The 26,126-nt window shown below is 46.2% G+C and overlaps 1 protein-coding gene across 1 annotated transcript in view; it reads right to left on the bottom strand.

The window, feature by feature from the left end:
* Positions 1-8,449: 8,449 nt before the first annotated feature.
* The window catches only part of LOC147717702 (E3 ubiquitin-protein ligase TRIM39-like), a 429,018-nt gene continuing 411,341 nt past the window's right edge, over positions 8,450-26,126 (bottom strand). Inside the window, exon 10 of the mRNA XM_086924489.1 lies at positions 8,450-9,455. Coding sequence (XP_086780615.1) covers positions 8,914-9,455 — 542 coding nt within the window. The 3' untranslated portion in view covers positions 8,450-8,913. The remainder of the gene's footprint in view (positions 9,456-26,126) is intronic.

The raw sequence follows: 26,126 nt of genomic DNA, 5'->3' as shown, positions 1-26,126 counted from the left end.
ACGCCTCCTCAGCCCCAGACATCACCATCGCCATCCCGGAAGGCTACAAGTTCATCCGAAAAGACCGCACCTACCAAACAGGAGGAGGCATCGCTATCGTCCATAAGAATTCCATCCGCATCTCAACCAGCTCTGACGTCAACCTCGCTACCGCCGAACACCTTCACTTCCAGATCCACACCGACCCCAAGACCACACTCAGAGGCACCCTCCTCTACAGGCCACCAGGACCCCGTGCACAATTCAGTGAAGACATCACTGACTTTATCACCCCACAGGCCCTCCCCTCCGAGGACTACATTCTATTGGGAGACCTCAATTTTCACCTGGAAAAGAGCAACGACAGCAACACCACCACCCTTCTGGACAATCTCGCCAACCTCGGACTCAAACAACTTGTCAATACCCCCACTCACTACGCAGGTCACACACTCGACCCTTTCTTCACCTCCAGCAAACATATCTCCTTCACTCACACCACAGCTCTCCATTGGATGGACCACAGCTGCGTTCACCTTTATCTACAAAAAGACCACAACCCACAACCATCCTCAACCTACTCTGCGAAGAAACTGGAATAAAATCACCATTGACCAGATCTCCTCATCACTTCTTCAATACCCCCCTACCCACTCTTCGAACCCCAACCAAGCAGCCATTAACCTCACTCAATGGCTAACCAACAGCGCCGACAACCTAGCACCTTTGAAAAAACGTCAAATCAAACTAGGCAGCAAAAACGCCCCCTGGTTCAACGATGATCTTAAGAAATCCAAGAAACTCTGTCGCTCCCTTGAGAAGGCCTGGAAAAAAGACCCAAACACCAGCACCAGGGACGCCTTCAAAAACGCCACCCGCATACACCACCAACTGATCCGGACTGCCAAGAAAGCCGCATTCAAAGACCGACTAGATAACATCGCCCACAACAGCAAAGAATTATTCAACATCGTTAAAGAGTTTACCAACCCCACTGCCAACTCCAACGACATCACTCCCTCTCAAACCCTTTGCGACTCCCTAGCTTCGTTCTTCCACGACAAAATCGCAGACATCCACAACAGCTTCGACAACCAACCCGGAGACCAACCCACCCAACCTTCTGCCGTACCTTCACCCCCCCTGAACATCCTTAATGACTGGAACCCATCTCCACTGAGGACACCATCCGCCTGATGAACTCCATCCACTCAGGATCCCCCACAGACCCATGCCCTCCCCACATCTTCAACAAAGCAGATTCCATCATAGCACCACACCTCCGAGACGTCATCAACTGCTCCCTCAACTCCGCCACCTTCCCTGAAAGCTGGAAACACGCTGAACTCAGCGCCCTTCTGAAAAAACCCACAGCTGACCCCACCGAACTCAAAAACTACCGACCCATCTCGCTCCTTCCATTCCCGGCCAAAGTCATCGAGAAAGCCGTCAACAGCCAGCTCGCCGCCTTCCTCGAAACCAACAAATCCCTTGACTCCTCACAGTCCGGCTTCCGAGCCAAACACAGCACCGAGACCGCCCTCATCGCAGCAACAGACGACATTCGAACTCTACTGGACAATGGAGACACAGTCGCCCTCATCCTCCTCGACCTCTCAGCAGCCTTCGACACGGTCTGTCATAGCACCCTGTTACAACGCCTCAGAAACATCGGAATACAAGGAAAAGCACTGGAATGGATCACCTCGTTCCTTGCCGGAAGAACTCAGAGAGTCCGCCTGCCACCATTCAAGTCAGAGGCCACTGAAGTCATTTGCGGCGTGCCACAAGGATCTTCACTCAGCCCCACCCTCTTCAACGTATACATGAGCCCCCTCGCGGCCATCGCACGACAACACAACCTCAACATCATCTCCTACGCTGATGACACTCAACTGATCCTCTCACTCACCAAAGACCCCAACACCGCCAAAACCAACCTACATGAAGGAATGAAAGAAGTGGCCGAGTGGATGAAACACAGCCGTCTAAAACTGAATTCAGACAAAACAGAAGTCCTTATCTTAGGTACCTCCCCCTCCGCCTGGGACGACTCTTGGTGGCCAGAGGCCCTTGGAAAAGCACCCATCCCGACGAATCACGCACAGAACCTGGGCGTCATCCTGGATTCCTCACTCTCGATGACCAGACAAGTCAACGCCGTTTCATCATCTTGCTTCAACATTCTTCGCATGCTCAAAAAAACATTTCGCTGGATCCCCACGAAACTAGAAAAACGGTCACCGACGCACTGGTTACAAGCCGCCTGGACTACGGAAACACCCTATACGCCGGTACCACAGCAAAACTTCCGAAAAAACTCCAACGCATCCAGAACGCATCAGCCAGACTCATACTAGACATTCCGCGTAAAGACCACATTTCTGATCACCTGAAAAACCTCCACTGGCTCCCCGTCAATAAGAGGATAACATTCCGCCTCCTAACCCACGCACACAAAGCACTTTACGAACTTGGACTCGAATGCCTCAACACACGACTTTCCTTCTACACCCCCTCCCGCCAGCTACGCTCTTCCAACCAAGCCCTTGCCGCTGTACCTCACATCAACAAAACCACCATGGGAGGAAGATCCTTCTCCTACCTGGCGGCTAAAACCTGGAACTCACTTCCCATTCACCTTCGCCTCACTCAGAACCACCTAGCATTCAGAAAGCAACTTAAAACCTGGATATTCGACAAGTAAATCCCCACCCTTCTTCAAGCGCCTTGAGACCCTCTGGGTGTGTAGCGCGCTATATAAATTATCTGACTTGACTTGACTTGACTATTCTCGTATGTACATTGTGGGAGGCTGAATAGTGAGTGAACCCACCCAGTGCCCTGTGTCTGTGGCGCCAGACATCGGTTAAGTCCAGATTGGTGAGCTGTGTGGACAGACCCCGCGCAGAGGCCGAAAGGGGACGTGTCGGGCCACCTGATCTATCTAGCACAGGGTGCCGAATCAGATTGAAGTCCCCACCCCAGCAGACCGGCCTGTCGGAATGCGTGGTAATCTTTGCAGCTAGGTCAATATAAAAGTCAGGGAGGTCAAAGTTGGGGCCATACGTGTTAACAATACACATGTCAGCGCCTTTGACATAGCAGCCAGTAATCGCATATCTCCCATCACTGTCCGTGACTAACGGCGTCCATCATAGGGAGGACTTCGGGTTAAACCAAGTGAGTACACCCCTAGCATGTGTAGTGAACCCTGCCGCATGCACATTGCCCCCGAGCCCTCTATATCTAAGAATGGGACTGTCTAGTGGAAGGTGTGTTTCTTGTAGGAGTGCAATGTCTATCCTGTGTCTGGCTAAATATTGCAGGATTTTCCGCACTTTTCAGTGGTCATTCGGCCCCCTTACATTTCAGGTCAGAAACCGTAAAGTGTCAGGAGGTTCGTCCCCAACCGTCATCTCATCTGCCATAGTGAACATGTGTGAGTCGTCCTAAACATGTTATTATGGTGCATAGTGGACTCAGTCACCGCAGTCCTGCCTGTTTGCATATCACGCTTGTCTGCCTTAAGCAATAAAACCTGTCCAAAACATTGAATGAAAACAATACAGTTAATATCCCCGTCCCAGACCCCCGCCCACGCCTGCCCAACCCCAACTAGGCCGCGAACGTCCCCCTATCCCAAAATATACCCCCCATCCCCCCAATACCCTGATGCAAGAACAAACAAAAACCAACGCCCCAAGCAATGCAACCCATCCCCCCTTCCCCCTGAACGCACATAGGAATTCAGTGATTGACACACGGGGGCAGATGTAGCCTGCAACTACAATGCGTAATCCACTCAAAAAAAAAAAAAAGAATTATGCAATGTACCATGCCCACCGTTACCCCCCCCCCAACCCAGAAATCAAAGAAAAACGGGTGCCAATACGACACCATTAGGAGTTGCAAAAAGTATAATCATCAGAGTAGAATGTCCCAGACTGCGAAACACACGGAAACAGATCACTCCCAGCACTAATAGAACTTGTTCCCCATAATGAACGAGGACTCTCAATCAGAAGCATCAAGAAGGAAAGGAGTAACAAACCTAGAAAACCATGCAAGTCGAGTAGTACCTCCCACTTTCAGGGTTCAAAAAACCAATTAGTTCATGGTAATTTATAAAAGGATACTTGAAGAATAGTCATCATCGCCTCCGTTCATCACTGCAGGCCAAGAACAGAGACCCTCGGCAAATAGAATGCAAACAAGACTTGTATTGAACAATCATCCCAATTCCCCCCGACTCCCCCCAAACGATCAAACAGCATGTATCAATGGTCGCACACCTTATACATAGCACTTCATTCAGTCCTGCTCCTCCAAGGACCCCCCTGCCACAGCGCCATCGTCGTTCCTCGGTGATGGTTTCTCCTTCTGCCAGTCTCTTAGAGCCTTTTGCAATGCCTTGGGGTCTGTGAAGATCATGGACCTCCCTTGTCTGTTGATACGCAGCTTTGCTGGATATTATTTATTTTATTTTATTTATGGAATTTTTAATGCGCAACTAATACCCTAGGGTGTCTAGGCGCAGTAAGATACTCTGGGATGCACATAATTCAGGGCGTGAACTTATTGGTTGAATAGCCATGTCTTCAAGGCCTTGCGAAAGGCAATGAGTGTTGGTGCTGTTTTAATGTGCAAGGGGAGTGTGTTCCACAGTCTGGGGGTTGCTACCAGGATAGCATGGCATAATCAGCTCCCAGTTCCCGTAGTTGGCGCTTCATAGGAGCAAACTGTCTGGCCTCCTGCACCCTAGCCGTGAAATCTGGGTATAAGGACAGCACTGAGCCCTCGTACTGCAACGGCTGCTTGTCTCTGGCAAGTTTCAGAGCCACGTCGCGATCCCGGTAATTTAACAGCTTGGCAATAATGGGGCGAGGGGGGGCTCCTGGCTTAGGCCGCGGGCCCAACGAGCGGTGTGCTCTCTCCACCACGAACATGGGAGAAAATGCAGTGTCGCTAAGCAGTTTCTTTATCAGCCCCACCACGAACAGCTCCATGTTGCCAGTCTGCGTGGTTTCCAGAAGGCCCATGATGCGCTGGTTGCATCGACCTGAACGGGCCTCCAAATCCTCAGTTTTGTCTAGGAGGGATTGCATAGCTCTGCCAATTTGTTTGTTGTCCAAATCCAGCGTAGTCTGAGCTTCCTCTACCTCAGTAAGTCAGCGCTCCGACATATCTATCCGCTCCGCATGCTTATCGAGCCGTTCAGCCATACGGTCCATGCGATATGTAAGTGCATCAATTTTCGTGCCCAGGGTAGTCAACCCTCCCTGCAGATTCTTTTCCATGGCCAGGAGTATCCCACACAGGTCTTGCTGCTGTGTCTCTTCTGCGACGTCCCGGTCCGCTGCTCCGCTGCCTCCCGCGTCCTCCACCAACCTGGGTCCCTTGGGGCCAAAGGACAGCTTAGATTGTGTCCTATCTGAGCGACCCATGTTGACAGTCAGTGCTACCACCCCAGCACAGGGGCAAGGCCTCTAGCACTGGGCGCTATAAAGTAGTACACCATGTCCAAGCCCCACTGCAATTATACTCTCGGCGGACCACACCACCAGGCCCAATACCCGTTCCCGGTGGAGGCAATATTCCAAGTGTGGGGGGTCAGAGTGAAGGAGCCCCCGAGGCCGCAAGCGTATAGCAAGGGGAGGCATGTGGCCCTGCGACAGCGACACTCCCAGCAAAGTCTTAGGGATACAGCAGAGTGTACGTGAAGCCGGTGTCCCCGGCAGCTAGTGCAGGGGTCCATCTTAAAACTGCAAACAACCAGGGGGAAGGGCTTTCCTATGCCTAGATCGGCTCCTAGGAATGCGGCGCTGGTTCGGACATCAAAGGGGGAGCCATTGTGGTCAGATCAATCAGGCCTCTGTCCCTTGTCGTCCCCTACACACCTGGCAAGGGGTAGCTGCTGTCCGCTCCTCGTCTAGGCCCAGTGATGTCCCCAAACAATGCCAGTGGGAAACAAATATGGCGGTAGCTACTCCCCAGGTAGAGAGGATCAGCAGTCCAGACAGCTCGTGAAGGGGGGAGAGGAACGACAATCCAGGCGGGTGTAATCCTCAGCGCGCCTCCCGTAGGGAGGCTGCTCTATACAGTAGACCTGGAAGCCAGTGAGGACCCCAACCAGCCCGGGTCGCCAGTCTATGGCAGGGCCCCTCCTCGATCAGCGCTCTACGTGGCCCCAGTAGCAGCAGGATCAGCCTCGCGGCAGTGTTCGCAGCCCCGGAGGGAGGGAGAGAGACCCGATGGTCGGGCCCCTGAGCAGCCACTCTGTACCCCCCTCTGTAGTTCGTTCCCGCTCACCGTCCCCCCAAGGCTCTGCAGCTCCGGTGTTAGTGCCCGCAGTGGCACACTGGGTCGCGGCAGCAGAAGACGCGTCCCGCGCCTCGGAGATCACCAAACTTGAGGCCGCGGCTTCACAGGCCCACCTTTCGCTCCGGCCGGCACCCACCAATCCCGGCTCATCGGGCAGCAGGCTTGAGGCAGAGAGCGGGGATTTGTGCCCCCAGCCACAGCACACGCTCCGGTGCCGCAGTACAGGGAGATAGCGGTGCAACTCCACAGGATAGTTGAAGGATCGTTTGGTAGAACGGAGGAGCCCCGGACTCAGGCGGCCATCTCGGCTGCCGGCTAGCTCCGCCCCCCATGCTTGATGTTTTTTATTTCTTCAACATGGTTTCTTTTTTTTGCTCTTTTATGATTTTCATTGTTACACTTGCTAGTACCTCTCCAGCTGCTTTCTTTCCCTAAGTGTAACCTTTGAGGGTCTCTGTGGCTCTGTCTTCCGCTTTTGGTAGATTTATGTCTGCCGTCCATCTTTATCGTTTGCGCGTTTCTCCACCCCACTCTATTATTGCTGTACCCCTCTTGGTTTTTAAGTACATCAATGACTAAAGTTGTTGGGCTTCTTGTCATCCTCTCCTCTCGTCTTCTCCCTATGTTTCTTCCTCTTTCTGCTCTTTTTTTTTTACATTTCCTTTTTGCTGATTTTTGCCTCCTACTTTCCTTTCTCTCTCTTTTCCCTTTACCTCTGATATTCATTTCTCGTCCTTTGTTTCAATTTCTCTTAATGGTGATTCTTTATTTTCCATTTAATGTATTCACACTGTTATCAATTTTAGAATGCCTACGGTTGTTTCTAATGCCTTCCTTTTTTCTATGACTGGTAATGTTCGTATTGTGTCCTGGAATGTGAAGGATCTACATAACCCTATAAAGAAACAAAGGGGAAGATGTACCATCTTTGCAGTTTGCGAGTCCTTAAAAGAGAATTTTTGCGATTCGCTATTAAGTACTCGCAAAACGCAATATATGTAGGTTTCGCAATAATAATTGCGATTCCTACATATTCCTTAACTGCGAATCGCAAATTACGATTTGCAATTAAGGAATACCTTCCCATTCATACCTATAGGCCCAATAGGTACTCGCAAATTGCAAATGCAATTTCAAGGGTGCAAGGGTGCCAAAAGGACACCCTGTTGCACCCCTGAAATATGCATGTGTGCACATGTGGTGCACATACATGCTCTAAGGGCATGTTTGTGCACGACATGGCACTTTGAAAAATGCAAAAAAGTGAATTTTTCAAGGAAATCTCAAATTACCACCAACTTTTAGTTGGTGGTAATTTGTGATTTCTGAAGGTAAAATCGCACAACTTGGGTGCTTTTAGAATTGCATTTAACGCATTTGGAAAATAGGGAAGCACAGATTTTGCGATTCCCTATTTTGCAAGAGTCTTTTGGGATGATACATCCTAAAAGGCTTTCTCCCGATCGCAAATGGACCTAGGGATAAAGCTCCCGGTCAACATGGTTTTGCAGCTGAATGTTATTTTTGCTTTTCGCAGACTCTTCTCCCACATCTCCTCTCCCTATATCAGTATCAGTATCTCCCAGAATGAGACTCGCAGCATTGTTTTGGAAGGAATGATCTGTTTGATTCCAAAGACAGACAAAGACCCCTCATCTTGTGCTAATTATCACCCTATTTCTTGTATCAATTTATACTGCAAAATGTTTGCGAAAGTGTTAGCTCCCCGTCTTAATCAGGTAGGGGTAGAACTTTGGCTGACAATTCTAGAGCTTTTTTGAACATTATACACCTTGCATCCAAGAGTTCCTCCCCTTTAGCTGCTATTACCCTAGATGCAGAAAAAGCCTTTGATCGCCTTCATTCGCTTTTTATGATGGCGGCCCTTAAATCGCATGGTATTGGCCCTGTTATTCGGTCTCTTATAAGCTTGCTTAATTCTTCCCCAGCTACTTCAGTTTTTTTCCATGTGGAATCGCAAAATTCAGGATTTTAAAATGTTGCAAGCTGACACTGTCTGTTTTTGATGGCATAACTGTTGGTGTTTGTTAAAATAGATGAAGAAAACAATCTCACAACTGGCGTCCATTCTGAGAAGATCTAGCCATTCTCAAGACAATTTCCAAATCAAAAAGACAGACATGATAGAGTTACTATTTTATTTTTCAGCTCTCCTCAATACTGGAGAGGAATATGGTGGGTGGGCTCCATTGAACAAGGCGCCTGAAAAGTGTGGGCTGCATCCTCACGCACAGCAGTGTCCCTGACTGGGGAGAGCTGTATTCAAGGGGCATGCAGGTAGATGGGAGGAGGGCAGTGGGCAGACTCACTCCTCACTTACTGGCCCGTACTCAGCAACACTCAAGTACAAAGAGCCAACACTGGTCCTGCGTCACACAGCTTCTGAAACAAATTTTTGCTGGTTTCCAGTTTAGTGGATGATTGAAGTGTAAACAGAGACGGATATAGAAACTATACTTCTGTGCTAATGTGACTTTCTAGCAGCTTAAAACAATGAATAGAAACAATATGTGGTGGGGGGCACTGGATACGCTGTGGTTGTAGTGAGTCCCAGAATAAATGATTACTAAGCTGTGCTGAGAGATGTTCTCACTTTTGTTTCACCTGCAGGATCCGCAGCGCCCCTGCATTCCTCCCTCTGTCATTAGTACATGGATTGAAGAAGGGCCGCAGGGTTGAGGGGAAGGAGACCCCAGAGAAGGTGAAGAGCAGAGACCGGTCATCCACATTGTACACCGAGAGCCTGCCCGCCTCATAGTCCAGGAAGAGACCCACAGCCCTGGGAGGAACACGGGGGTTCAGGAGGGTAGAAGGGGAGGTGAGAGCTTTGTATTTTCCTTCTCTGAGCCACACTGCCCAGTATCCATTCTTAGGTGTTAGTATGATCTTTCCGGTCCTGTTCACAGCCTCATCACACAAACCCAGGTCCCAGGCCGTCTTGTCCCCCACCGCCACCTCCCAGTAATGCCTTCCAGAGCTCAGCCTCTCTCTCCCCAGGACAATGACAATAGGACTGAATCTCTGAGGCGTGTCAGCCACATATTGAGCTCTGTCTCCCAGCCTGACGCTCCTTCCGTCCTCAGACAGGATGAGCCATCGATTTGCAGTGTCCGGATCCAGGGTCACCGCAGCTGCAAAACAGACAGAAGCAAAGGTGAGCTTAGAAACTACCCGTCCACAATAAACATTTCACTCATATTCAGCTGGTCGCTGCATCAGCAACAGTGCTTCATTCAATACTGATGCACAACACCCGGCTGACGTCATCCCCATGTCAGCAGGACCCCGTCTAATCGTAGAAATTAATATTAAATAATCATTGTTGCAGCTGTTTTCCAAAACACACTTCATGCTGCTGTATTTCAGTCTTTAAGTGCTGTAAATATCAGGTTATTATAGCTCACAGGTTGTAATAGCTCACAACTGAATCGGAAGTGGCAAAGCTTTAAGTAGGATGGGTCCTGCCGGTGCTCAGCAGTGGCAGTTCTAAAAAAACCAAGGGGCAGATTTATGTCGGACTTGCGGCACTTTTGCGCAGCCGTTGCATCACTTCTGTGACGCAGCGGCGGCGTAAACCCTGTGCCACATTGCCACATACTTACATTGTGACGCATCTATGGAGATGCGTCACGGTGTAAGGTCCTGCGCCACATGAAACCTGCGTCAGGTTTCATGTGGGCGTTTCCACGCAGGGGGGGGGCGTTCCGTCGCAGGAACGCCCCTGAAAAGTGACTCAGTGAAATCTACAAGATTTCACTGAGTCACTTTTCCAACGCTGATGCGTCAAAACCCTGCGCCTGCTTGAAGCAGGTGTAAGGCTTGACGCACCACGCTAGAGATAGGGCAAGTTGGAATAGTGCTGAAGTTGCGTGCCGCACGCAACACAACTTCAGCACTGCGCCAACTTCACGCCCTAGATGCGACACGCATCTGTTTATTCCTGCGGCATGGTGCGCCGCATTCTAAATGCGGCGCATCATGGGTGGCGCAAGGATAAACTTGTGTGCCGTATCTTTCCTGGCGCATCTTTGCCGATTTGCAGAGATGCGTCAGGCAACATAAATCTGCCCCCAAGTGCCAAAACGGGTCCCTATCGGGCTCTCCAATTTTGCCCTCAACCTCAGTGTGAGAAAAAAAATCTAAAGTCGCAGGCAGTACCAGCCATCACCGACCGGCCTTCCAAGAGACTCCTTTGTTTGATAATGATCTAAAATCTGCAGGGAACAGAATAGGTGGAGAGCAGAGCTCAGGCTCTAAATGTAACACCAGCTTCTCCATGTTTTTGTCATCAATGATAACTTTCTCAAATGAAAAAAGAAATGTGTCCAGTGAAGGAAAAGTGTAGAAGAAAGAATCAGGACCCATTGAGAAACTGAGACTAAAGAAGTGTCTATTAAAATTGGGCTAGACTCACACACAACCTTGTCACTTTTATTCCGAACTGTGAGTCTGCACAATGTTGGCGCCCGTGCTTGCTCTAATGCTGAGGAGCACGCAACGGGGTCATGTGATTGAGATACGTCAAGACGTGCATGGAGTCAGAGCGTGTCTTGTTTAAATAGATTCAGATCTGCCCGTGTACGGCGTGCCGGGTTGAACTACCACTTAAAGTGTGTTGGTTGTGAACGATGGCGGCAGGAGTATTGCAGCCCCTTGGAATAGTTATGAGGCTGTGAATGAGGATGAATTAGAGTGAGTGATACATCACTCGGTTACCACGTTCAGGGAGTCGGTAGTGGCTGGCGCATGGCTGGAAATCAAAGTACCTAATGCCGCATAGCGAGGATGTCAAGTGTTGTTTTAAACTGAAGTGTGTCCGCGCCTTGAGAGTTCAGCAGGCTAGACATTGGGGCATACTTATCAGGCGGACTGAGGGAGAGTGTGTTGGTGGGTGCATGGTGTAGTAAGGAGGACTACACGATGAGTAGGTTCAAGCAGGTTTATTAACAGGAAGAACAGCTTAACAACCACAGCAGGTAACAGGTATCCTCATCCTCGGTTAGGGGGCATTAACAATATTTTGAACATGATTGATCTTGATATTTCATGTCCAAGGTACTCAACTTTGTCTTGTCTGAATTTGCACTTATTATATTTCAGAGTGAGACCCTTAGAACGGACTCTCCCCAAAACACAAGAAAGATTCTCATCGTGTTCAGTATGGTCTTTCCCAAAAATCAAAATATCGTCTTGGAAAGCTATGGCCCCTTTGCAGTCTGCCAATAATTCTTTCATGAGACGCTGGAAGACGGAAGCTGCACTTGCCAACCCGAAAGGCATGCGTAAATACTGAAACATGCCCTCTGGGGTAACAAAAGCAGTCAATTTCCTTGAGTCTTCATCTAATTCTACTTGGTGATATGCGCTAGCCAAATCAATTGAAGAAAACACAGTAGCGCCTGACAGTGCGGAAATTAACTCGTGAATATTTGGCAAAGGATGTTTATCAATCCATATCTCTTTATTGAGACTGCGCAAATCCGCACATAAGCGAAGTTCGCCAGAACTCTTAAGAGAAATCACAATAGGCGAAACCCAAGGAGAAGATTCAATTGGTTCTATTATATTCCTGTTTACTAAATCATCTAGGATTTCTTTTAATTTGGGTCTATAGGCTAAAGGGACATTCCTTACCCTATGCCTGACAGGAACAGCATTATCATTTAAGACAATTTTATGTTTGAAACCAATATATTTTCCCAGTTTGTCATTAAAAATTTCAGGAAAATTCTTGAGTACACTCTTAGTGAAATCGGTGTTGCTAAATGTGTTCAAAGTTAAGTTAATTAATGAGTCAGTAACATGCTTTTCAAACCGGGGCTCATCAACATAGACTGGTGGAACGGAATTTGGGTCGAGCTTGATTCCTAAGGCACGTTGGTGAGGCCAACCAAGAATAGAAACACCCTTGGTAGCAACGTAAACCTTAGCTTTGATATCCCAGTTCTTAAAAAACAGTTTAGCCCAAAAGAAACCCTCTAAAGCTATCTTACGTCCTGTGTACCCACCGGGATATATATCTGGACTTAAGAGTTCTCTCTTACTCCACAGTTGTTCAAAAATATCCTTACCAATGATGGTGTACCATGCACAGGAATCAACAAAAATTTCAATGGGTTTGTCATCAATGTAAAGTGTACAAGAAGGAAAATTATTTTGAATACATTCATCAACAGAAAGTATGCAGTTTAGACTATTTAGGACTTCCTCTTCTTCAGGAGAGATATAATTAATTCTAAGACCAGATCTGCACACGTTGCCAAAATGTCCCTTCTTTTTACATTTGATGCAGATTTTATCCCAGGCAGGACAACCTTTGTAATTGCCAACATGGTTGGTGCTACCACATCTGTAACAAACTATTGTGCTTTTCTTAGTAAAACTCATATTATCACTAGCATTCCTTACATATTCCTTCTTAAAGGTAGGTCTAGCATTGAAAGTGTTCGAAGAGGAATTACCGGTATGAGTTTTAACAATGGCCACTTCAACTTCAGGAACATTACCTTTCAGATTTTTACTTCTTATTTCAGATACAAACATTTCAGAATGTTCTATACCCTTAGCTATGTTCACAACTGCAGCAAGAGTAGTCTCAGTGCCCAACCAAAGCCTTTCTTGGATCTTTTTGCTTTTTGTTTTCATCATGATTTGGTCCCTGAGAACTTGCTCATATGATATAGTTTCGAAAGAACAAGTGCAAGCGAGTGAACGTAAAGCTGCAACGTAATCTTCAATTGTCTCATCCGGTTTCTGTTCACGAGAGTAAAATTTGAATCTTTCCATCACAGTATTTATACGTCTACCAAAACGAATTTTCATTTGCTTAGAAGCTTTACTAAACACATCCATATCACCGGCATCTTCCAAGGGTGGTAAATTATCAAATTCTTTTATTCCTGCACCACCAAGACAATGTCTTAAAAGACCAAGTTTTCTTTTTGCTGAACAATCCTCTTTTTCTAATACATCAACGTAAGCGATAAACATTGGAAACCAAAGATCCCATTCAATAGGAGGATCACCTGCAACTTGAAGAAAATGAGGTGGTGCTGCAATGTTAGACATTTGTAAATAAGAATCAAAATAAACAATCTGAACAAATGAATGAGAATAAAACTAGAATAATAAGAATAATAATGTGATTGGTGTGCAAATCACCGTAGTAATGAATTTGCTGAAGTATTAATGTAATTGGTGTGCAAATCACCGTAGAAAAAGATTTGCTGAAATTATCTTTAAATGTCGTTTTCCTTATATATAAGTGTCGTTTCTCTTTCTTTAAGTCACTGTTAATCTCTTTTAAAATAGGCATTTTTCTGTCTTTGAATCGCTTTAAATCGCCAAGAACTGTAAGTAATTGTAGTCTGAAATGGTTTTGCAGAAACGTTTTGACAATTACGAAAATTACACTTCAGCCTTTACTAAGATGGCCGCCAAAAGCGTCTGTAATGCGCGATGACGTGCGCAATGACGCGTGACCCAGACTGCAATCCGTGTAGACAAAGGCGATGAAGCGCGACTCGAGAAATGCCTCGTGAGGAGTTTAGAAGACGGCTGACTCCAATGCGCTCGAGGTGAGCCTTTTCAAAGGTAAACAACAAGGGGAATGCGCTCTGATAGAAGAGCGTATTTAAGTATTTAATTAGAAATTCGTAATGTTTTGAAAAGCAACACCGCTCGATAATGCGGTCGGAAAGTAGAAACACAAAGCAGGTAATAAAATCTTGAATGACTCACGTTTGAAGTGAACTGTAACTGTAGGTAAACTTGAGGATGACGATAGAAACAAATTAATTCTGGTAGCCGAGAATGATGACAGAAGCTCCTTACTTCTCAGAAATAGAGAAAACGTTACTGTCAGTAGGCAAAATCCAATTTCGCATGAAAGAGGAAACACAGTAAACGAGTGAACGCTGTCTTCCAAACTGCACTGCTCCCGACGTCGCCAATAATTGTGTAGTAAGGAGGACTACACGATGAGTAGGTTCAAGCAGGTTTATTAACAGGAAGAACAGCTTAACAACCACAGCAGGTAACAGGTATCTTCATCCTCGGTTCAGCAGACCAGTACAACTTCAAGGAGAAACATTCCAAGAAGTAAGCCCTCTACTGAGTGACATAGGAAAGTTTTAAATGACATAATGTAATGGAATACCACACATGGCATGACACACTAAATGATATATGTCTATTTCCACAGATATAATTGTAAGCAACGACGGTGCTATATGAAGGAACTGAAAGAATATATGATATACATCCCTACGACTCAGTGGGAGCTGATATGTGGGTCCATGACTCCTGCTAGGTAAATACCATGTATTTTAATACAGGACCAGTTGCTAATACCTAGTCTCTCGTCTGTTTTTTAATCCATACCTGTACTGAAAGTAGCCTGAGGTTGGGGGTGTTTTCTCTAAACACCCCCCTTTTGTACCGCGTGGACTACAAAAGCATTTGATTTTAAAAACGTTGTTTACACATGCATACATGCAAGGATGAGATGCAGGGACATTTGGCTTGATACTGGTATATATTGTAGCCCCAACCGGAGCCTGGAGAAAGACAAGCCTCCACAAGCTCCGCTCTTCTCAACCGTCATCCCCGCTCACTTATGTTCCCTAATGCCACCAGTTGAGTGCATTTCACTCGGCAAGCACAGAAACACCGCATTCCTAAAACACAAGCCGAGAGGAAAAACAAAACGTGTGCACCGTAACAAGCATAAATCGTCAGGAGAGAACAGGTACATGCAATAGGGCCAGTTGCCATGGGAGGGAGCCAAGCACACAAAGGAGGGACAAATACAACCAATGCACCAATGCAAAGCCACAATTTCAAAACGGCACATAAAATAACAAACGGAAACCGATGGGCGTGTTCAAAGCCCAAAGAGCTGCCAAGGAGAGACCTAAAAATGAAACCTTGAAGAACACTTTGCTAGAGAAACATGGGCCAAAAAAGAGGCTCCCAACTTGTATGTGCTGTAAGTGATTCAGCCAAGAACAGAAAATCTTCTACCATTACTAAAAAGTCAAATGTCAAATGTAACTTTATTCCGTTGAATAAAACCATCAAAGTGCATGACACAAAAGAAAACAATTCAAGCACAGTATATAAATACATTAAAATGACTCAATCAAGTTATGATGCCCTCCTCAAAATTGCACTAAGACATCATATAACATAGTCAAACCCCCAAACAGTCCCTGGTAGGAGAAACCAGAATTAAGTACTCCAACCAAAATTACTCAGTCCTGGGAGTTAAATAAATATCTAGGATAAAAGTTGGCTAGGTCAGAACTTAACCATTATCAAACGAGGTTAGAATAAAATAGTAACTAAGTAACATAGTTTAAAACAGAGTCCACACTATGGTTCAGTGATAGCCTATTCCTACGCCTGATTGCGCCTAATGTATAACTTGCAACCCCAAAACACACCACTGGTGATGCCAGCATTTGCAGATATGCCACCGCTGGCCTGACTTGTTCAAAGTTATGACCTCTTAGGCGGGGGATAATACATTTTTTGTACATGTTTCTGGACCAGGGTCAGCGGACTCGATAATTCTCTCGCCTCGGTGCCCACTCTGATCAGCGATCACACTCGGCAACTCTGGGCATTAGCTTGCCTCATCTTCACTAACGGCCCCACCAGACCGCCGGGGATGCCTGGTCTCACCCTGGAGATACCCATTAAGGGACCATCTCTCAGGGAAGCCAGGAAGGGTTTCGCAGCGGTCGAAGCGCCTTGGGACCCTACGGGTAAGTAGTGCGCTATATAAATGCCTATACATTTACATTTACATTTACATTTCCTATGTAGTGAGTCATATTAAGCACAGAAAAATATCAGATGGGAGAGTATTCTGTTAAGGGAAGTTGTCACATGGACAAGGACTTAATGACCCTTCTTTAAAAAACCCTTTCGGAAATGTTAGGAGCCAGGGAACCATATTATGCTTGAATCCTATTAAGACAAATAGATGGTAAGGTTTGTTTATATAAGATAAATATGGTTGCAACTGTCTACCTAGACTCACCGTGACAAAACTTCTCACAGTAGGTTTTACCAATTCCCTTTCCTCCCTTATCAAGATCGATCTGTCCAAAAAATGCCACTAAAAACCTCTAATGGCTGACTTACCCAGAGCTCTGGGTCTCAAAAATAAGTCAGGACATCCATGAATTTCCATTCTACCATTACTAACTATCTAGACCTTTAAAATCTTTAAGAGTCCAAGTAGAGCCTTATGAATGACCATACCAAAGACGCAGCTAGATCTAAGAAGACCTTTATACACTAGCGACCACTGAAGTATACAGAAGGCATTATCAACTAGTTGTAGCAGGAGTTTTATTACTAGAATCTGGTCAGAAGTTAGAGGGTAACTCATTCAGCAGGTTAATTTCAAACAAGAAATAACTTTGTAGGGTGGCCATGCAACTCTCCCGGGCTTGGGCAAGAATTGAAGTCTTGAAACTAGACAAAATTATTTAGATACTCTGGGCCTGATTGACAAAGGTATGCTCACATAGTCTTATCTTTTTATGTGTGGAGACTCTGCACACGTAAAGATACTACTCATAAATCCCGTTGTGACTATCAATTGTAAATGTACACAAAAGTGTACATTTACCTTTGTGAATTAGGCCCTCGGTGTCTACAGAATAACTTTTCAATTGAGCTTCAGTCTGGCACTGTCCAGAAAGGGTCCAGATGTTTGCATATGTCTTTTACAAGTACCCCTCGAAAGGGATCAGCTAATGGTTTCAATTTGAGCTGATGTTGGTGTATCCCATTTGAAGCCAACCAGTTGGATGGGAATGTTAGGTGAAGCAGAGAAAGAAGCTTGTAGGAAGGGATTGGACTGATAATTTTTTGGTGGGAAAATTGAGCCCAATTTTTGATTTTCCCACTGGTTCATATAGGATGAGGAGGATTGGTATGTTTTAATCAATTTGAGACTTGATGAAACAGCATATATGCTTTTGTATATGTTTATTGTATACAAAAATATTTGCCAACTTCACCTTACTTGACACCTCTCAATTGAGGAAAACAAACCAGAATTGCTATATGGTCTGTTTGGTATATTTACTTAAGACCTTTTTGTTTTTTTATTTCATTAGATTCGCAAAGTTTTAGGTACAAAAAAGACACTTAGATACATTCAACAATTTCAACATAAATTTTCAAAACAGATTACATTCCACATTAGATATATAAACACCACATAAATTGACATTACATATATAAACACCGTATTTACTTTTGATCAACAATTAGACTCACATATATGATCTCTAACTAAACAAAGGACAAAGTGAATATTTAAATACTAATATTTACAAACAGCAAATGAATGCATTCCAATTTGTCAAAGTCATTAAATGTACTGCAAATGAATGCATTCCTGAGTCAAAAGCTGACGCGTTTCGAACCCATTCCTGTCACTTTATGGGTTCTCATCAGGGCTCTGTCTCTTTTGTATATCTACAGGATATATGTAAAAAAAGATAATGGAATTCTATTTTAGTATTTGGGTGAATTTTTTGTCAATCACCTCTCTACCATTCGCCAAAAGGCAAAACCTGTATATGAATCGTTGCTGGTCGTGTGCTCTAGTATTCACTTTCTAAATCGTGTGTTTCTTTATCTATAATGTAAAGTATCATTGTCAGGATTATTATTTAAGAGCTCGGGAACTCGTTTGCAAAAGCATTACTGCACAGCCTACCTTGTATGATCTCTTTCCTCGTGTTTGCACCCTTATCGTTTTTGTATTTCGTGATATATTCAACTACTGTGAATAAAATGGAAACATTTAATTTAGTATGGGTTTTCCATTAGGTTTGTTTATCTACTTATCCTCCCATAAAGGCGACTTGAAGAGCATACCTCGTTTTACTTCAGCACCTTCATGCGCGGGGTGCTGCACGTCTCGGTTTTATTTTATGCAATAGAAGGGATGATCCTCGTATTCCTACAAGTTATTCAAAGACAAACGGGGGCAAATTCTGTCACCCGTCTGAACTCATTTTATAAGTATGTTTCTAAATTGTTTCTCGATCAATTAGGCATACCAGCTTTCTTTAGGAGCGCGGTCCCGCGCTATATTTTACGTGCGTCTTGTTTTACTTCGCAACTGCACTGTTCGCCTCCATCGCTGGTCTCCTGTGATTACACGGAGACATGAATTAAGTATCTGATACATGTAACTTAGTGTCTATTCGCATCAATGTATCACGCGTCTTACCTCCTAGTCGCGTATGCCGAGTATGAATCCGCTATGTCCATTGACATCGCGGCCATCTTGTAACATGTTATTTAAGTATGTGCATGCTTTCATTGTATATGTTTAGACATATGTTTTGCAATTTAAACTCAGATGGGTGTTTTTTCCATGTCCTTTCAGTAGCTCCAAGTGTTTTTCTGTCTTCAATCAAATCAACAGCGAAAAATTATGCTGAAACTTTAATTTCACTCTGGTTTCTTAAAGATGGGCAAAAACACTCCCTCAATGGAGTGCAAAGTTAATGAAAAAACAGTGCCATAAAGTACATTTCATTTTATATTTCACAATATAATGCAAGAACCTAAAAAGAATAACACATCTATTAATTCATTGTTCGTACATATCGTATCTAATGGGGTAACCAATACATCATACACTTGGAGCAGTATTGGGATCAGTATTGGGATCTGAGCTGGTCTTTAGATGTGCCTTGCAACATAAGCAACCAGCATAGAATTAGCTTTTTAGCTTCATTTAGGTAGGTAATGTCTTTAATCCAGTCCACGTACTCAAGGACTGGGCCCAGAAGCCAGCACATACCTCTACATACATATCTACCACGTCCGGAGCGACTGCCAGTGGCTGAGACTAATTCAAGTATTCCATCCATCACCATGTTGTTTCTGTTGCAACTGACACACTACATGTGACGGGTATGCCCAGACGCGGGTTCCACACTCACTTTGCCACTGAAATCAAGCTATATCTGGCTGATGATACCTTATCAGGGCTAAAACGCTCCCAGGTTACTTGTATTCCGGTTTAAGAGGAACTCGCTTGGTAGTTAAGGCTGTACTATTGCCATTAGAGCAGGGTCAAAACTGGTTTGCATATGGCTGGGCCCAGACTGAGGTGACATGGTGGGCAAAAAACTATGGTTTGGAATGCCATTGAACAATTGTCAGTGGCTGAGATTTATTCAAGCATTCCATCCATCACCTTGTTGTTGTTGCAAGGAGAAGGAAGTGACATGTCAGAAAGATGGAATTAGTATGCCATCAGCTCCATAGATCTGGGTGTTGCTGGGTGTGGGACCAGGAGGAGTTATGGATGACAGAAAGTCCTCCTCCCTTTTTATGTGCATGGTCCACACAGTGGATAGTAAAGCCTGAGAGAAGGACATTGAGGATGTGGGGTTTAACCATGTTATTGTGATGAAAATTGAGTAGGCCCGGGGGTATCCCTAAAATTCGACACCCCCAAAAATACCTCAACAGCACATCCATGGGTTTGTAGCTCAAGATGGTGTCAAACCTCAATTTCATGAAGCATTGTGTCCCACGATAAGGTGCCAATCAGCATCTCAAACAAACAGTCAATTAAGAAAGGACAGACTCGATAAATGGGTTCTAGGGCAGAATAAAGAATTCATTCAGCTTTTGATTTTTACTATTCGCTGGGGCATCATGAATATTAAAACGTATTTATTAAGAAAATGAACAACCTTTTGGGCAAAAGGGTGGCTCTGAGCAGAGCCTTTGTTTTCATTGTATGTGACAGCTAAACATAAGACAAGATACAGAGTTTCAGGCTGCTGAGAAACACTGTTGCCTTCGTCTGTAAAGTGAACAACATCACTTCTACAGTGTCCATGCATGTCAAAGCATAGGTTGTTGTTGCAGATAGAGCCCGTGTTATGGTCTCTGAGAAATGTAGAAACAGTTTTATTAACATGTTTCCTGGCTTTTTCAATCTGTGGACAGAATTGATTTGATCACTTTAATTTCTGTCTTTGGAATAAGTTGGAGTATACCAAGACAGAGTGAGGGGAAAACTGTCATTAATTGTGCAACGGTATCCTTCAGTAGGATTTCCAGTCCTACCCCAGTCAGTGTGCCTAGGTTATCGCCACCACAGTGCACAATCATGAGGTCAGGGGGTGGCAATCCACAATGCTTTTAACCAAAGGCAACAATTGATATAACTTTAACCATCTCAGGCAAGTCCAAGTTATGCCCATATTCGCCAAACCCAAGTCCCTGTCAATACCACTCTTTTTCACAGACTCGCTAGCCCAAAACACATAGGTCTGGCCCATAATCCACACTCTAAGCATTTTGAAGTGAAGCATATGTAGCAGACAGGGGAAGGCTGGAGCTGAAGGAGCATGGTGCTTTTTGCTTAAAAGATGAGGGATGTCCTTTTGAGTTCAACAAGTTATGAGTGCGCTTGCAGGCCCCTATGCCAAGTACTATAAACAGTATGCCACCCAACAAAAACATAGAGCCTCTCACCCAGCCAGCCAGATAGGTACAGAAGAACTTATACATTCAGTCATACACTCAGAAACTACTTATGTACGCAGCCACACCTACATACCCATTTAATTCCTAACACAGGCACTGAGGTATTCGTTCAGCCGCTTACATACACATTCATGGTTTAAATCTTTTATTAGCTTTTCAAGCAAAAAAAACAAGACCCCCAGCTCCATGTAGACAGTGCGATACAGACAACAAGTGTCTTAGACAATAGCATTACCAAAGTAAGATGAGTGGAGCGGGTCAACTATAAACAGAAAAAAGAAAAGGAAAAAGGGAAAAGGGAAAACACATAGAGTGAAACCAACATTGCCTCCCCCCTCCCCCATCCACCAAAAAAGGGAAGAAGTAATGTGGAAGTCAGCGTGTTCGCTTATGCTGTTGTGAAGCATCATGGTTTTGGGAGTTGTGTGTCCGAAAGACGGAGAAGCCTGAGTTATCTGGGACACGGTAATTCATAGAACTCCGACGTGAGGAGGGACAGAAAGGGCTGCCAAAGTTTTTTGAAGTCGGGCCCCTTGCCAGCTAGTATAAGGGTTAGCTTCTCCATACCTAATACCTACCATAGCCGTTGTAGCCATCCCGTAAAGGTGAGAGGCTGGAGAGTGCACCAATGAGTCAGGATGTTCTGTGTAGTTGTGCCCAGTGCAATGGCTATCAATCGGCCTCTCCGGGATTTAAGCGGATATGTTAAGGGATTGGGTAGCCCCTGGAGGATATATGCAGGAAATCTGGGAAGATATGCCTCCAAATGGGTGTCTACTTCATCGAGCACCTGTGACCAGTATGATTGGATGTAGTCGCAGTCCCACAGGAGATGCACTAATGTGCCAACCTTCCCACAGCCCCTACAGCATTTGGCGCTTTGTCGTAGGTCAAAGTGGTGTAGTCGTTCCAGTGTGTAATACCAGTATGTGGCTACTTTAGTCAGTGTCTCAGTGAGTCCCATGTGGTATGCTGAGTGTCGGGCCCTATGATATATACCCTCCCATTCTTAGTGGCATGCTCCCATCATGCTCGGCTGGCGTTGTACGTGTGTGTGTTCGTTGCCAATACCATTATATAAAGGTCCGAAATTCATTTTTTAACTGATGTGCGGGTGATGAGCCATTTTTCGTAAGGGGTCAAAAAACGTTGGGCCTCAGGCCTGGTGTGTGGGTAGAGTGCCCAGAGGCAGAGCTGTAGATAAGGCAAGCATTCTGATTCGGCGAGGCTATAATCTGCCTTGAGCTGTGGGAATGGGATAATCCTGTCTACATCGAAAAGGTGGCCTGGTGATCGACATGCGGTGGGGAGCCAAGCGGAAAAGGCCTTCTCACACAAACCTGGTTGAAATTCTGGATTGTCGAATAGTGTGGTAAGAGGTGAGGGAAAGGTGGTCAAGTTATGGGTAATGTTAGTGCAGCCCCAGGCCTCAAGAGTCGTACTTGTGTTATATGATGCATAGAGATTGGGCGGTGTGGTGGGGTTGGGGTAGGAGAAATGGACCAGAGACTGGATCTAGGTAGGTAAGGCTTTATTTTGATAAAGGACTTCTTTTTCTTGGTCGACAGTCTTTCCCTAGAGGAAGCAGCAGGGTCCGTCGTGGCGCTGGTTACAGGGGGTGGTACTGCTTCTTAGGGGTCCTTTCTGTCCAGGTTCTATAACAAGGTCAGGAGCTCTTGATGTTGCCGGGTGTTCACTCCGGGGTATGAGCCACAGTGCAAATGGGAACAAACAAAAACAAAAGGGTATAATCAGATCTCTGTCTGAAATATCGTCTGTCAGGGAGCCCAGGGAGTGAGGGAAATCACCGGTGCTATTGGTCGTCAGATTGCCTCAAGTGCACTTTGTGAAGGGGAGTAGTGTAGGAGGGGGGGAAGAGTAGGGGCAGCGCACCCAAACCAACAGACCACGCACGCAACCTGGGCTTCATCCTGGACTCCTCCCTCTTCATGACCAGACAAGTCAACGCCGTCTCCTCGTCGTGCTTAAACATCCTGCGCATGCTACGTAAGATCTTCCGATGGATCCCCACCGAGACCAGGAAGACGGTCACCCAGGCCCTCGTCACCAGCCGTCTGGACTACGGCAACTCCCTTTACGCCGGAACCACCGTCAAACTCCAGAAGAGACTCCAGCGGATCCAGAACGCCTCAGCACGACTCATCCTGGACATCCCCCGTCGCAGCCACATCTCCGGACACCTGAGAGACCTGCACTGGCTCCCGGTCAACAAGAGAATCACCTTCCGGCTCCTCACCCACGCACACAAAGCCCTACACAACCAAGGCCCAGGATACCTCAACAGCCGCCTCAACTTCTACGCTCCCAAACGCCAGCTTCGATCGACCGGCCACGCCCTCGCCGCCGTCCCCCGCATCCGAAGAGCCACCACAGGAGGAAGGTCCTTCTCCTACCTGGCCGCCAAGACTTGGAACTCCCTTCCGACCCACCTCCGCCTGACTCAGGACCACCTCGCCTTCAGGAAGCAGCTCAAGACCTGGCTGTTCGAGCAGTAGCGGACTCCCTCCCCTAGCACCTTGAGACCCTCCGGGTGAGTAGTGCACGATATAAATGCTTTGATTGATTAATTGATTGATAGGGGTATACGGAACAAGGGAAGAGTGCCTCAGAAATATATATACACGGACACTTAACTCCTCTCGGACCCGCCCCGCCTCCCGACCCAGTTCGACACCCTTTGTCGTACCTGGGAGAGCCACACTCCTCCGTGAGTGTGGCTGGGCGACTTGTAGGAACGTTGGCCTCCAGGCGTATCCTCTCCTTCTCCGACTCTCGATCTTTGCACGGCTTCGCGTCCTTCTTCCTCCGGTATCCGTCTCAGTTCCTCTTCTCTCGCTTCCTCCTCGGTTTCGTCACACGCCGAGTCCCGGACTTTCTCTCTTTTGACCAATCGACAGGCTGTGATGTCATGCCAGGGAGGTTCCTCTAACTCTGTGCACGCCCCCTTAAAGGAATATTCCTTGTCTTCTTCTGATTGTCGTCCCCAGAGCGGCTCCGTGTCGGTGCTCCAGTCGTTCTGGGATGTTTGGAGAGAGGGGAGAGGTGAGGCGTCAGCAACTCACCAGTCTGTAGAGGGAGCCTTATTTTCGTTTACCGAGTGATCCCGTTTACAGGCGGTCTGTGTGATTTACGAAGGGATGGTATGCCTTGGAGAGGTGTGGCGACTACAGCGTGATCCTGAAACAGCCAGTGTTTCTCCGATTCCGGGCGATGCCATTCCACTAAATATCTTAACTGTGAGACGTAGAAATAAAGTTGGAGATCAGGCACCCCTAGGCCCCCCTTCTCCGATGGGAGGATTGCTATTGCATGTTTTAACCGAGGTTTGCGGCCCTGCCAGATATATTGTGCAAGGTCCGATTGGGTCTGCTGAATCCAGCTGGGGGAGGGCGGAGGGGCAAGGTCTGAAATAAGTACAAGATCTGAGGAAGGATGGTAAGGAGTAGTTTCTGTCCTGTAACTCCAGTTCTGTAGTAGGGGTATCTCTGTTATAGTCATAATCTAGTGAATAGTCCCGCCCATGTGCGTGGACCCCGGCAATCAAAAATAATCTCTTAAGTTGTCAACATCATGCAGAAACTGCAAAGACACTTAAGAGAGAATTTAAAGACAAAGAATGCAGCCTATATCCACAGGCTACACTGTCCAGTACTTCAACTAGAAATTCCACCAAATAACACCACACATAAGACCGCCAGCCCAGTTTCTAACAAGAGAAACTTGCCTCTACCATTAAAAAGACACTGGAATGATAGAGATGAAGGCATGGACAGACAAGCCCCATAGGCTGCCATTATGTGGCTTAAACAGGATACTGTGCCTTTAAGGAAACCTTCTAGAACCTTCTCCCAGTATCCCAGAATGCATAGCAGGTCCAACTTACTTTCAGTTCTTTTTGAAGGCGTAACACGCCAGACCTGTAGCATTACTTACATGAACAATTCTCCACCGGGGAGGAGGGCGGGCGCTTATGACTATAACAGAGATACCCCTACTAAAGAACTGGAGTTACAGGACAGAAACTACTCCTTCTGTAGTAGGGGATCTCTGTGTATAGTCATAATCTAGTGAATAGAATGGCAAGCCCATCCCCACACCAAAGCGGCGGTGGAGAAAGAAAATAACGCCACTACTGTGCGAACAAATTCCGCAGCGAAGCCTGCCCAACCTGAGCGTCTGCCCTGGCATCAGTGTCCAGGCAGTAATGCTTAGCAAAGGTATGAACCGACTTCCAAGTGGCGGCCTTGCAGATTTCTGCAATCGGCACATTACGGAGCAAGGCTGTCGTGGCAGCTTTGCCCCTGGTGGAATGAGCCTTAGGCTTACCTCCTAAGGTCTTGTTAGCTTTTTGGTAACACAATTGTATGCAGGACACAATCCACCTAGAAATGGACTGCTTAGAGGTAGCAAGACCCGTCCTGACTGATCCATAATTGATAAACAATTGGTCTGACCTACGAATATCTTTGGTCTTATCCAGATAAAATTTCAACACCCTCCTCACATCCAGGGAATGTAAAGACCGTTCCGCCGGAGAGGAAGGATTCTGAAAAAACGTAGGCAAAGTTATGGTCTGGTTGACATGAAAATCAGAAATAACCTTGGGAAGAAATTTAGGGTGAGTACGCATAACAACCTTAGCAGCATGAAATACAGTATAAGGTTCAGCACAACACAGCGCCTGAATTTCACTCACCCTGCGGGCCGATGTAATGGCCACGAGGAATGCCGCCTTCCAGGACAGGAGCTGCAACGAAGCCTTGTGAATGGGTTCAAAAGGCTCCTTCATCAATCTGGACAGCACCACATTCAATTCCCATGAAGGCGAGAGAAGCCTGACAGGAGGGAACACCTTCTTCAACCCTTCCAGAAAATCTTTGATCACAGGAATCTGGAAAAAGGAAGTCTGTGAAGGGCATTTCCTGTAGGCAGTCAATGCAGCAAGATGAACCTTAATGGAATGAACATTAAGGCCAGACTGCGCCAAATGCAAAAGGTAAGGAAGGATGACATCTTCCTTGCAGGTTGTAGGGTCATGGTTCTTAGACTGGCACCAGATACAAAACCTCTTCCACTTGTAAGCATAGGAAGTCCTAGTGGAAGGCCTCTTAGACTCCTTCAGTATGTCCATGCAATCTTCGGGCAGATTCAGATGGCCATATTGCACTATCTCAGGAGCCATGCCGCCAAACTCAAAGACGAGAGGCTGGGGTGTAACATCCGCCTCCCGA

The sequence above is a fragment of the Lissotriton vulgaris genome, chromosome 5, assembly GCF_964263255.1.
Source record: "Lissotriton vulgaris chromosome 5, aLisVul1.2, whole genome shotgun sequence".
Taxonomy (NCBI): domain Eukaryota; kingdom Metazoa; phylum Chordata; class Amphibia; order Caudata; family Salamandridae; genus Lissotriton; species Lissotriton vulgaris.
Note: the sequence above shows the minus strand (reverse complement) of the source record. Positions and strands in the feature narration are given on the sequence as shown.